This window comes from Seriola lalandi, unplaced genomic scaffold (genome assembly GCF_002814215.2).
Source record: "Seriola lalandi dorsalis isolate HSWRI2012SDOR001 ecotype SW California unplaced genomic scaffold, Sedor1 jcf7180002054767, whole genome shotgun sequence".
Classification (NCBI taxonomy): Eukaryota; Metazoa; Chordata; class Actinopteri; order Carangiformes; family Carangidae; genus Seriola; species Seriola lalandi.
In genome coordinates this window covers 3,019,568-3,032,156 of record NW_019525320.1, presented here as the reverse complement: position 1 = coordinate 3,032,156, position 12,589 = coordinate 3,019,568, and the positions used below count along the sequence as shown (strand labels likewise).

Genomic DNA, 12,589 nt, shown 5'->3' with positions numbered 1-12,589 from the left:
CCACCCCAAGCTGGGGAACACTTGTGTTGTAAGACTGAAGCACGTTGTTTTTTTTTTGCAGCACATGTGGTGTCAAATTGATGTTTTCTGAAGGTGTATTTGCATGTGTTTTCTCAGGTTGCTGTGCGCTGTGCCGTCTGGGCCACCGTATATTAACATCATGTCACGTTATCCTCTTACACATGTCTTTCTTGTTGCTGCAGGTGCACAACCCGTCCTGGATACATCACCAGTCGTACATCATGCCGCCCACAGTGAGTATCTAGTAGCTCTTTTTCTTTTCTTCCTGTTTTTGTTGCAGCTGGAATCTTTTAATATTCTGCTGCCTTTGCGTTCTGTCGGACTGTCTAACAGTCTCCAGGTTCTAACACCACGGTGTGCGTTTTTTCCGCAGGGAGCAGTCCTGACGCCAGGAATGGACCACACCATGTCCATCCAGCCGACCTCGATGATGGGGCCCCTGACACAGCAGCTCAGCCACCTCTCCATGGGCAGCAGTGGCACAGTGAGTAGAGTGCATTAGCATTCAGCTAGTATCGATATTTAACTGCTAAAGCTGCAGCTCCAAACATCGGTGGTGTCAAATGACAGCTGGGAGCAGCTGTCTGCCAAACTAGCCAGACTGTGATTGTGTTATTCAAGACGATACCAAAGGGATGAGAGAAGCAATGATCTCAATTTTTCCCCAGTGTTCAGTCACTACTGCCGAACACTTAGGGTGGAGATATTTTATTTGGGCAAATTAGGTGAACTGTTTGGTGTGAATTGGGTGGGGTGTTCTTCTTGAATTGAAGCTCCCTTTTGTAATTTAGGCTGATGAAAGTTGTTGTAATTTAAAATATAAATCTCGCCTCATGCAGGTTTATTTGACAGGGTTATTACCAAAATGTAGCCGTCATGTCCAATGAATGTTTGATTTCCATTCTCCCCCAGTATATGCCTGCAAACACATCTATGCAGGGGACCTACATCCCCCAGTACACCCAAGTGCCTGCCACCAACATCTCAGTCGAGGTAACGACCTCTGTTTTGTCTCACTAGAGCAGATTATCACTAAAATGTTATGGATTTAATCTTTGCTGCCTCCCTCTCAGGAAAGTGCCGTCCAACAACCTGTTGCCATAGAGACACCCACAGAACACACAGCCTACTCCTACCAGCATAACAAGTGAAGAGGTGGCAGAGGTAGGTTTTGATCATTGCTTGTGTTTGTGTGTGTCGGTGTCTGTGTCTGTGTAAACGTCTTCATTTTAAAACATCTTTCTGTTGCTATGATGATGACAGATGCTCTTGTTTCTAATTGGCCGGTCTTGTCACCTTGTGTCAGATCTTCCTCTGGAGCTGGAGTGACTCTCAAGGGGCCCAAGTGCAGAAACTCGGCACAGTGACTCTGCACGTAAGGCACCAGACACTCGGGAGGAACATGTACTGTTACACAGAAAGGACATTTAAAAAAAAAAAAGAAAAAAAAAAGATATTTTCTACAAACTCATATTTTAAAACAAAACTCTTTTACTCCAAACAAGCAAGGCTGGAGGATGGCAGGCGATGGGAAATGGAAGAACAGGACAAGGAGTGTCTATTTTGATAACAGTCACACACAGACACACATTACACATGTTTCAAAGGTTTATTTGAACTTTATTCTTTTCTAATACTACTCCGGGGAGCTAGAATGAAACCAGGAAAAGAACATTTCAACAGTCATGTTTTGTTTTGACCTTTTTTAAGATGTGCTGATTTTACTTCTCTCTTTTTTTCAGCCTGATTCTTTCAGGCTTTGAACCTGCCTTTTTGTACATAATTCTTTGTTTTGGTGTGTTACTAGCTTCACGTGTCGTAGTTTGATTTATTGGTGCAAATATTTGAATACAGAAGGCTAAAAAAAAAAAAACACAAGCTGAAGTCATATTCAAAAAAGCAGGCGACTCATGTTTGAAACAGATATGGTGCTGACTTGGATTAGCTTCTCTTGAAGTGGCAGCGAGTTTTTCGGGTATGAAACCTTACCTGAAGTGGTCTCACTTCTTTTTTGGCACTTGACTCTCAAATAATTTATAGTTCCAACAATCTCGACAAAGCTTCAGACAATCGGAGGATTACAAAGAAGAGAAAATTTAGAGATGACGGTCATTAATGACGGATTTCGCAGAGAAGACGCCTTTAAACGAGCTAAATAGATTTAAAGCATTCCAGAGATTATTATCAAAACGTTCTAAATATTGGTTTGAGCTGCTCCACTTGATGAAATCCAAAGTTGTTCAACAGGGATCACATCTCATACAGAGCTGCCTGTAAATAAGAGATTTAAATTTATTTAGGCTTTCTTTTGATTTTCAGTGTAGTAACGCTTCAGTCATTTTAATAACAACATTATACCAAATTGTCTGAACAAAGCTAGTATCTCTGTTTTCTCCTCATGTCCCTTTTATAAAAGGGGAAGCTGAATTTCCACTGACATCCCACAAATGTATTTTCTGACTCAGACTAAGGTGTTGTTATTAGAGTATGAAGTTCTTATTACATACACATGGAAATCAACTTGTAAAGCGTGGCTCTGCCCTGTTTTATCTTGTGAAAACACTATCAACGTGGATTATTCTGGCCAGTAGAGAGATTCTTTAATACCGGCCATTGCTGTGTGTTTGCTTCCGCATTTCCGTTTTTCACCCTCATGTTTCTTTGTTTTTTTACATTTCTTATTTAAAGGTTTTCTTAAGTTTTTTTTTGTTTGTTTTTTTTTAAATTCAGTTTTAATGCTTTTAAGATTGAGATTTTTCAAAGAAGCTTTGATTTTATTTTTGATAGTGTGTTGAGTGCTTCAAATAGTGAGAAATAGATGTTTTCAACTTTGTTTTTTACATAGTGATTTGTTTGTATGTTTGCATACTTCTCTTGTTCTGGTTTCAGCATTGATGTCAAAGAGGCTTTAATATTTTTTTTTTCTTTTTAGACATTTCAGTTCTGTCTGTGTCACCAATGTTGGCACATTATAAACATGACTCCTGATCATGGATGAATTATGTATGCTAGGTTCAGATACATTGCTACAGAGTTGTACCCAAAGCAGTTGGGAACAATGTAAGAGAAATATATGTTCAAAACCTTGACTTACCTCATCCTGCCAGAGCAATGTAGATTCAGTTTGTGTACAAGGTTCACAGGCAATAACCAACTACAGTAGGTCTCATGGCTGTTCACAGCTGGTACTGTGTCCACATCCTTTAACTCTTCCGTCCAATGTTCGGAAAACATGCCCAAGGTCTGATGATCTATGCAATTAATTTATTGTCCTTATAAATGCAATACTACAGATATCCAAGAGACACCTCACACTATGACAATGGATCACCTCACAATATGACTTCACATTCTGGCTTACATGGATTTTATTTCATCATACAAACACTGAATTTTTTTTTCTGTTTGTTTCCTGACTGACACATTCATCCTTGGTTCATTAATTGTTAGTAAAATTACTGCATTAAAAGGGAACTATTTCATACCAAAATGTGGTTAATATGTAGAAATGTAGGAACTATAGAAAAAACAATATGACAGGTGTGCTTTATGTGTATGAAGGCGGGTGTCGCCCACTTGTCTATCCACACTTTTTTTTTTTACATGGACACCATAGGGTTGTGGTAGATGTAATTCACCGTTCCACCCAATTAATTGTGTCTCCTGTCTTGTCCTGTTTGTTACCTTGCTTTCCTCTTTCTCTGAGTAATTGAAACTGGTTTCTTCCTTTAAACCATGAAACAGTTCATTTCCAGGAGAAAATTAAACTTCACAGAAATGCCTTAGATTTCACTGGAAGGGATAGTGAAGTGCTACTCAGATTTGATGGGCTTGAACTCTGACTGGAATTTCTTTTTTTCATGCACTGCTAATTTTGAAAAGATTTCTGTTGTATCAGAACTACTCTGAACATAGATCTATGAAGCAAAGAAATACAACTTTCAATTACTATTTTGTGTTCCTTTGTCATTCCATTATTTTTATCCAAATTATTGAAGAAAAACTGAGTCTAAAGAACTATTGCTGCTAAGTTTGGATTGCTAAGTATTTAGAAAACGTTAGCTGAAGGTCATTCGATATATCAAGTCACATATGGGACCAGTTTGTAACTCATGTTCAACAATGTCCATGCAGTCTGTTTTTTTTCTGTGCATCAAACAATCTCTCCTCAGTAAATGTTTGTCTGTCTGTGCCATGATGCAGGTCTTTTGTCTCCTTCAGCTCCCTACAGCTATTAAACTTTTAACTTGGTTTGATTTTCAACTTGTCATTTTTTTAAATAAAACTTTTTCACTGTGGTTTGTGTGGTTTTTATTACACAAGGGGCCACTGGCACATTATATCTTGTAAAAGAGGTAAAGCACTTCAAAAAAAGCCAACACACACGTCTACATTCTCTCATGTTTATCAAATTATCAAATATGGCAGTTTTTATATCAAACCCAACTGATTCTGAGGTAATACACAAAGAACAGTCACGATACATGAGAATTTATTTCTAAAACAGACTTAGATCTAGATAAAAATAGATAGGAAATAGGTAAAAAAAAAAAAGTATATTACACTGTTCAGGAGGCTGTATATGTTTTAAGTATGTACAAAGTTCAAAATATACTGAATATGCCCAAAAATTTGCTGTTGAACTAAAAGAGACTCTGAAATACATAAAATAGACTTTGAACCTTAATTTACAATCTTTTATCAAGACTAATGAATAAGAAGGAAATGGCAAAAACTTTTTTGACCCTGCTCTTTTAGGGTGAAACTAAGACTGTTTTGTTATACTTGCAAGTCAGTAGCAAGGTAAGACAACATTCTGTTTTTATTGTAAATCATACTCTGAGGCAATGTCACATTTGAAGACTTTTTGTGCATTTTAATCAAACAAATTACAAAAATAATCCTGTTTTGGGTGTAATGTTGATATTGCAGAGGGAGAGAGAAAAAAAATTCTCATGCCCAAATACCATTCAAATTTCAGTTTTGTGGGCATTCATACTGTCATAGTGAAGTAATTTTTGCATTTGCACATACCAAGAGTATAAACATTGACAGCAAGATGTACTATTACTGCCATTACAAAAACAATGCAGCATAATCCACCCAACTATCTGTAAGACAAAAACATGTAAACTTTGTGTGTCTGCATCAAACTGAACATTGCAGCTCAGAGTATGGTCTGTGAGACAGTACAAGTGCGATTTCAAAAACAGTTCTGGCTGGGCAATATAAAACACGCAGTGTTTCAGCTGCTATACTGATGCACCACGGGCGCACCAAAAAACAAAAATTGGAGAACAGGTCTTGGAGGCAGTGCTTGGGTGCTCCAGCAACATCCCCTCAGCCAAGATCAGCTGAGGGCTTGATTGGCCTTAAAGGATGCAGAGTAGCAGAGCTGGTTCCTGATCTGATGAGCTGGTGTGCAAGTCTTTCCCAGAACAGGACGTCAGTCAGTGGACTGTGCTGCTGAACGTAGCTCATCCATAGTCACAACTCGTGTTTGTAACACCGTGAGCTGACTACACAAGTTCACAATCCTCATCCTGACATCACAACAGCTTATGGTTCAGAATCTCCCAAACCATCCTTTTTCTAAAGTAGGGCATGTGTTTCTGTGAATAAGAGGAGAGAGGTCATGTGAGCCATTTTTAGGACACTCTGATGATGATGTCATCAGATTAATCTTGTTTGTTGCTGCTGTTTTTGATTACCTGTGTGAATGTGATTGGCTTGTCTTTGGTAATGTAATCCGCATATTTGCATGTGAACATTCCACAGTCGCTACCATTCATCTGCTGAGGGATTTCCTGTGAGGGAGCGAGGAATAAAAATCATAATAATAATTTAAAAAATAAAATAAAAAAATAAATAATAATAATAGAATAAATCAACATTTAAAAAGGTGTACGTAAACTCCTGACCAACCCGCAGTGCAAAATGAAATCACCTGTGACAGTTAGACAGGACATTTCATCAACAGCAGTGATAGTTATTACTAGATAGTAGAACTAAATAGTTCAGTGAAGTTATTACTTATTATCACAAGACATTTTGCTCTTGACAATGCAACAGTGTTATTAATGGATTTTTCACAGTAGCGGGTTGTACATTATTCATATTTCAAATGTATCCTTGCTCAAATGTCCAAGCTCACTTGTCTTGTGTGAAAGTGTAAAAAAAAATGTATACTAACATAATGTAACAGTATAAACAGCACTGCTCTGTAAATGAGAAACACGATAATACTACTAGAACAAGACTATAAAAACTCCAACAGTGGGGTCTAGAGGGCGGACTGCTATACTGGCCACGTGATGGATGTGCAGATGAAACGAAGTGGGCTGTATGCCAACAGATGATTGATAGGCTTTTCCTTCATATATAGTGCTGGAGGGACCCCTCCCCCCTTTACCAGCCCCACATTTGTCAAAGCACTCCAAGACATTTAGTCAAATATGTACAACTGCTGTCAATTGTCAAGCACATTGAGGAAAATCTGTGGTATTTGATAATATAAATAAAACCTGACTTGACTTGAAATAACACCCCTCCTTAGTTTTTATTCAAACTCATGGTGATATTTTGGATTTTTTCTAAAAGTATCCACAGATTTTTTTTGTCTACCACTACATTGAAACTAACTACTAGTTACCAAGATATTAGTAAGGGCTTTACACAAAACTTGGTGATGGATTTACAATTAAAGCTAGTCCACTGGTAACCATGGACCTGGACAAACTGGCCAAAGATGGAGGCACTACTGGATCTGAACACTATAACCTGGAGTTTTCAGCCAATAACAGAAACCCATCCAGAATTCCTAAATGCATGACATTTTTGACAACACAGCATGAAATGGCACAATAACAATAACTATATAATGCTCTCAGCCCTCATGCGTATTAGACTTACACTGCGCTTTTTGCTGTGTAGACTCCAGCCTGAGGTTTCCAGTTCTTTGCCCTTCTTGTCCTTACTTTCCTGCTGCAGGTAAGCACTGGGGAAACAAAAATGTATTACTTCCTATACACATCAAGGCTCTCCAAATATACAACTAGACATGCCATTCAACAAACAAACATATGTGATACTAGAACTTACAACAATATTTTGCATGCTTCATGGTTGTTTCCTCCCATAGAATCAAAGTACATGATAGCCTTTTTGCGGAAATCCACCACCTGTTGCACAATATTAAAAAAAAGCTTAATAAATCCCAACACTGTCATGTCCAAGTCCACAATTATGGTAATTCTGGTAATTAAGACTTACAGAGAGGCACCAGTGCACATCCAAGTGGACAGGAACCAACAGGATGTCTTTTGAAAAGATGTCCATCTTTTTGGTCCAGCGGCGGACAGCAGAGTAGCCACTGCTGCGCAGCTTTGGATAGAAAAAAGTGTTGAACGTATTGACTGACGGCAGGCTGGGGTCCTTGCTGCGCTCGACCAGAAGGTTCATGTAAAAGTTGATCACCTGAGAGATTAAGGAGGGAGAGTTACAATTAATTGGACAAGCACTACTGCATGACTCAGTTGTGTAACATGTTATATGCACAATATAACCATAGTCATTTATTTTTTACTTTATAATTTATGCATAACCAAAAGGATTAAGTTAGTTCACACAGACCGTGATGCTTAAGGATAATGTGTACTCACTTCATCATTCAGCCAGTTGAGGTTGCTGAGGGTGTGCAGGTCTTTGCGTGTAAGGCTGAGACCAAAACCTTCACTTAACACTTCATGAGGACTACCTCCTCTCAGGACTCTGTTCACCTCAGCCTCCATTTCCTAAACAGAAAGAGACAGCGCACATGAAAAAGCAGGAAATACAAACTTAACCCTTATATACTCATTACTTATGAATATAGTCCAAAAACCTTGAGCCTGCAGAAATGAGAAATTGTCGATACTTGTAACCCCTTGTATTATTCTGAATTTGCATTTTTTATTATTTCCGGTCTAGTTATTTTGACCCAAAGAGTGGGGCAGTGGAAAAAACCCATTTGCTCTTAACTTAGGCAGCATACATAACTTAATATCAGTCTCAAAGAATTTACAATAAAACCAATAATTGTACATAAAAGCACCATTCGGGCAGGCTTTTACTTACTCTACACTTTCAACTGCATTTCTATTTTTTTTTAACCTTAGATTTTTATTAGTTTACATTTTATTATTATAGAATGAACATTGTTTCAGTTAGGTGTGCCAAAGCATTTCTACTTTTTAAAATGGAAGAAATCATAAATTCAGAAAAAATTATGTTCTAAGTGAGAAAACTTCCATTTGGGTGGGTCATCTGAATAAATTCAAGCACAGCAAAGATACAACCATACCTCTGTGAGTTCAGGGAATTCTGGTTTCTCTTCCAAAGGCTTTGGTTCTTCTATCACAGGAGTCAAAGGAACCTCCTTCTCCAAAGGAACTCGAACATGGACCTCCACATCTGGGCTGCGTTGCCCCTCTTCAGACAGGCGCTGGGAGCCAGTAACAACATGACACAGGTTAGTGGGATAGCCAGAGGCTGATAAACAATGGACATGATACAACTGAACCTGAAGGAGGCTTCAGTGGTTAAACAGTCACCTGTCGCAGCAGCTGGGCAGCCAGGGCCTCCTGCTCTTCTATATGTCTCCGTCTCTCTCGCGCCCGAGAGTCGTACATACTAGTTCTACAGTGACAAAAAGGCAAGTTTTTCCTTGTGACTCTGTTCAAACATAATATCAGTGAATTATGGACCAATTACTTAATGAATAATTAAATGCACTGGTATGTCCTTACAATTCTTTGATCCATAGCTCTGCTTGGAAACATGGCACACTGTAAAGACAGAGTAATGTGTTATTATGTGTATGATATAACATTTGAACCGACTTAAGTCATTGTTTTGACTGCACCTCACATTCCTCAGACTTACATTATGTGTTTTTATAAAAATTACATTTTTATTCAAATTATGAAATACATTAACCGCATCAAACATGAAATGTTAAGATGTCTACATATTTGACCATGTCTGTATGTACGTTTAATCATATTACACATTAGATTACTATTAACCAGTGAAATGTATCTCATCATAAAACATTGAAAACAAAATAACACTGACTGAAAACAAATACTAACCTTGAGCTGTCCTTCTTTTTACCCTTTTGCTCATTTACAATAATTACAGAGTCACCATCATGCGCTACAAGAGAAAACAAGGGGATTACAACCCAAGATGAAATATAGAAACAAGCAAATACTCAGTTCACTTATGACACACCATTTTCATAATTCCTACAATAGGCAAGTATCTTACCTGATGATTGTGTGTCCTGAGAAGAGTTATCATGCAGAGCAGATGGGGAGGGAGCTGATGTGAGAGTAGCTGCTCTGCTAGAGCTGAGGTCTGTGTCCAGAGACCAAGTCTGGATCCCTGGCCTGCTGGAAGTCCCCACTGGGCTGGGGAGGTTGCTGGAGCTCTGGCTTGACATCCCTCTTGGGCTGGGTGAGCTGCTGGTTCCCTCTGAAGTTCCTCCTGCTGCTGACCCAGTAGGGGAAGAGAACTGCAGCAGTCTGCGGCTGGTGGTCAGGAAGCTGGTGCTGATGAGAATGTGACAGGGGTAAGAAGAAGAGGGAGCAAACACAATGTAGATACAGTCCAGACATAATCAAAGGGTTAAAGGATGGGAAGATACTTATTAAAATGTATTTGTTACCCATATAAACATATGAAGAATGAAGATGGATACTCCTTCCTTGCATGCCACCGCCAGCTATAAATCGTGGGTGCGACTACCACAGAGTATTCATCAGAAATTGCTAGCACTTTTGAAATCTGTTGACCATAAAGCTATGCAAGTAAAATCTTACTTACTTTGTCATTCTAGGATACAACTAAAATAAAAACTAGAAATTTGGATAACACACTACTGTTAAGCTTAAGCGCCTCTGGAGCCACCCACTGGCCTGTGACTGAATTTTGATAGTACTCTTTCTGCTGTGACCCGCTTCTCTGTATCCCTTTACATATTTCATTGACAGTTTGAATCTGGCATTGTTTAAGTATCCTGTTTCAGTATGAATACGTACAAATCTCTGTGTGACCTCATGAAGGCGTGTGAGCTGCCGTTGTGAAGGAAAGACGACTGACCACCAGAGACCATGGTCAGAAGCTGCCTGTAGACCTCCTTCTCCTCCTCACAAACAGACTGGACAAACACACAGGAGAACCAAGAAACATACAATGAAATGTAAACAACTGAAATAAAAGGAATCATATGGTGCCTTATCATCCTAATGTCTGACCTCCTGTGCTGTGCAGCGGGGCTTGGCCATGTGTATGCGGCCAGATGAGGTGCTGTGTGTTGGGCTCTGCACCACTTTGATGGGAAAGGTCTTCTCATACATGCTGGTGCAGGGGCTGCTTGTGGTGCCCAGTCCACTTAAGAAACTGCAGAATCAAAATGACAGTTCAGGCATCAAATATCATCAACTGACAATAGTTTACACAGTATAATGATAAATCATAGGACAAAAAAAAAAAAAACCACTACTCAAACAGAAAAAGTTTTGTTGAGAGGCAAAAACCAAGATGTAAGGAATACCTTGCTGATCCATAAGGTCGGAGGTTTAGGGGTCTGCCTAGCCGTGGAGCGGAGTGCAGTTTAGGGGGGACAGAGGGTGGCAAGATGACTGAATGCCCATTTGTTTTTGGCACCTCACGATGTGAGGGACTCATGCACACTTGTCTCCTGCAGACTTTTGATCCCATAATGGACTTCTCATTACGCAACCATTCTAGAGTTGGGAAAAAAACAGTCAAATAATCAAAGTCTCTCCATGAGCTCAAAGACAGCAGACATCCTATCAACCTTAATGTGAATGGTTGTACAATGTTTTAAGAAACAAGTTCTACCTGATTTGGATGTTTTCCATTCCAAGGTTGTTGCAGGAGCAGCAAATGTCTCATCCAGAGAGTTCCTTTCAGTAATCTTTATAAAAACAAATGCACAACATGTTTAAATAAAAGCAAAAATGTTTTGATACATTTAAAATAATTTCCCTAAAATTCAATCCTTACCGGCCTGCATGCCCAGGCTGCTGCTGATGTAGAGGGCTGTGGCTCTCCAGGTGGAGGTCCAGGGGAGGCAGGCAGTATATTTCTTAAGGTAGGGCTTACGTTATTCCTCATCCAGGTAGCCACACTGGAGCTATGACTCTTAACCCCTTCAGCCGCAATTTTGACTGTGTCAATAAGATCCCCTAGATAATATTTAAACAGACACATGGGACAGTAAGAACGGTAACAGCGATTTCACTATATCCTCACAGATATTCGCAGTATAATATGTAAGTGATTTTGCAATTACCCATTCGTGATTTCTTTATCATTAAACCATCTTGGTCGATATTATGTCCATCTTCCAAACTTGAGGAAAAAAAGATTGATGCTGATACAGTTAATAACACGTTCCATCAATGTCGACAGACTGAATATAAATAGTTTTCTTCACATTACATAAAACCGTTGAGACGCTGAATGAATGCAGTTTTACAGAAACGCATGGAATAACAGTTAACTTCACTTGGGATCAGTTTAATTCTGTCTTTTTAAACTCACGGTCATTACACATGGGAATAATCCTGTTACAGTTCATACCATTCAATTGGTCTTTTCCTCCTCATCTGACCATCTCCCGGTGCCCGGTGTGCATCTGAGTTCTCCGCAGCTGGTACACCATTGCGAAGATTGGCAAAGCTCGTTTCTATCCATTCGTAGATTTTATTCAACATGGCTCAAAAGTTTTACAAATAGCGCCTCTGGTTTAAAGATAAATCGCTATGGCTGCTTTCAGTCTACCTGTCGATATAGTCAAACCAAATTAAGCTAATACGCCTCATTCGACTGAGGCGGGTTAGCTGAGGAAGTTTGAAAGGCTAACATTCCTCACAAATATCATTTTACTTTCCCACGACACGAGCTAACCGTTAGCTAGTTAGCTGAGAATTCGCTAGTTGCCTAGCTAGCACACTATGCTAACTACCCAGCTAGCTAACGTTGTTAGCTACAAGGCTAATTTATGGAAGTATGTTTAAATACCAACGGGGATGCGATAAGTCGCAACCGACGCGTTCGGAAAAACGGCTATCATTCTGAGTCACACCCTAACTCATTTATATATCCTTAACGTGACTTTAAATTGCATATAAACTCGTTGAAGAATAACATCTCCCGCTTCTTCCTCATTCAAAACCACAACATGGCTGAACAGGACGCGCTACTATCGCACACTGTGATTGGATGACTGTATGCTTGAAGTCGGAGTGCACCGCAGACTAACTGGTCGATTGCAGACCGGAGGAGAGCATTTAATGTCACGTCACACCCGCCGGCACAGACTCGGGAACACAGTCTTATTTTTATCACATGTAGACACCACATGCACGAAATAATTTAGCGTTAGCCCACTGTCTATAATTTCCCCGTGTGTCCGATGCACTCGCACAGATACACAAACACACGCAGTTACGAAGTAGACCTTATTCTCAGAGGTCTTAAACTCATAATTTGGCAT

The 12,589-nt window shown here is 39.4% G+C and overlaps 2 protein-coding genes across 4 annotated transcripts in view; one reads left to right on the top strand and one right to left on the bottom strand.

Moving 5' to 3' along the window:
- The window catches only part of rbms2b (RNA binding motif, single stranded interacting protein 2b), a 19,709-nt gene extending 15,390 nt beyond the window's left edge, over positions 1 to 4,319 (top strand). For all 3 annotated transcript variants that reach the window (XM_023425123.2, XM_023425124.2, XM_023425126.2), the window contains exons 10-14: positions 204 to 254; positions 395 to 505; positions 934 to 1,014; positions 1,095 to 1,185; positions 1,328 to 4,319. In XM_023425123.2, coding sequence (XP_023280891.1) covers positions 204 to 254; positions 395 to 505; positions 934 to 1,014; positions 1,095 to 1,172 — 321 coding nt within the window. In that variant the 3' untranslated portion in view covers positions 1,173 to 1,185; positions 1,328 to 4,319. The remainder of the gene's footprint in view (positions 1 to 203; positions 255 to 394; positions 506 to 933; positions 1,015 to 1,094; positions 1,186 to 1,327) is intronic.
- Positions 4,316 to 12,308, bottom strand: senp1 (SUMO specific peptidase 1). Its single transcript, XM_023425122.2, has 18 exons — positions 11,674 to 12,308; positions 11,384 to 11,442; positions 11,095 to 11,276; positions 10,930 to 11,005; positions 10,619 to 10,811; positions 10,320 to 10,464; positions 10,104 to 10,222; positions 9,331 to 9,614; positions 9,153 to 9,216; positions 8,808 to 8,846; positions 8,613 to 8,697; positions 8,363 to 8,503; positions 7,683 to 7,814; positions 7,294 to 7,497; positions 7,123 to 7,202; positions 6,934 to 7,018; positions 5,733 to 5,828; positions 4,316 to 5,633 (listed from the first exon to the last, which is right to left on the bottom strand). The coding sequence occupies exons 1-18, from the start codon at positions 11,805 to 11,807 to the stop codon at positions 5,571 to 5,573; spliced, it is 2,181 nt and encodes a 726-aa protein (XP_023280890.1). The 5' UTR covers positions 11,808 to 12,308; the 3' UTR covers positions 4,316 to 5,570.
- Between the last annotated feature and the right edge of the window lie 281 nt (positions 12,309 to 12,589).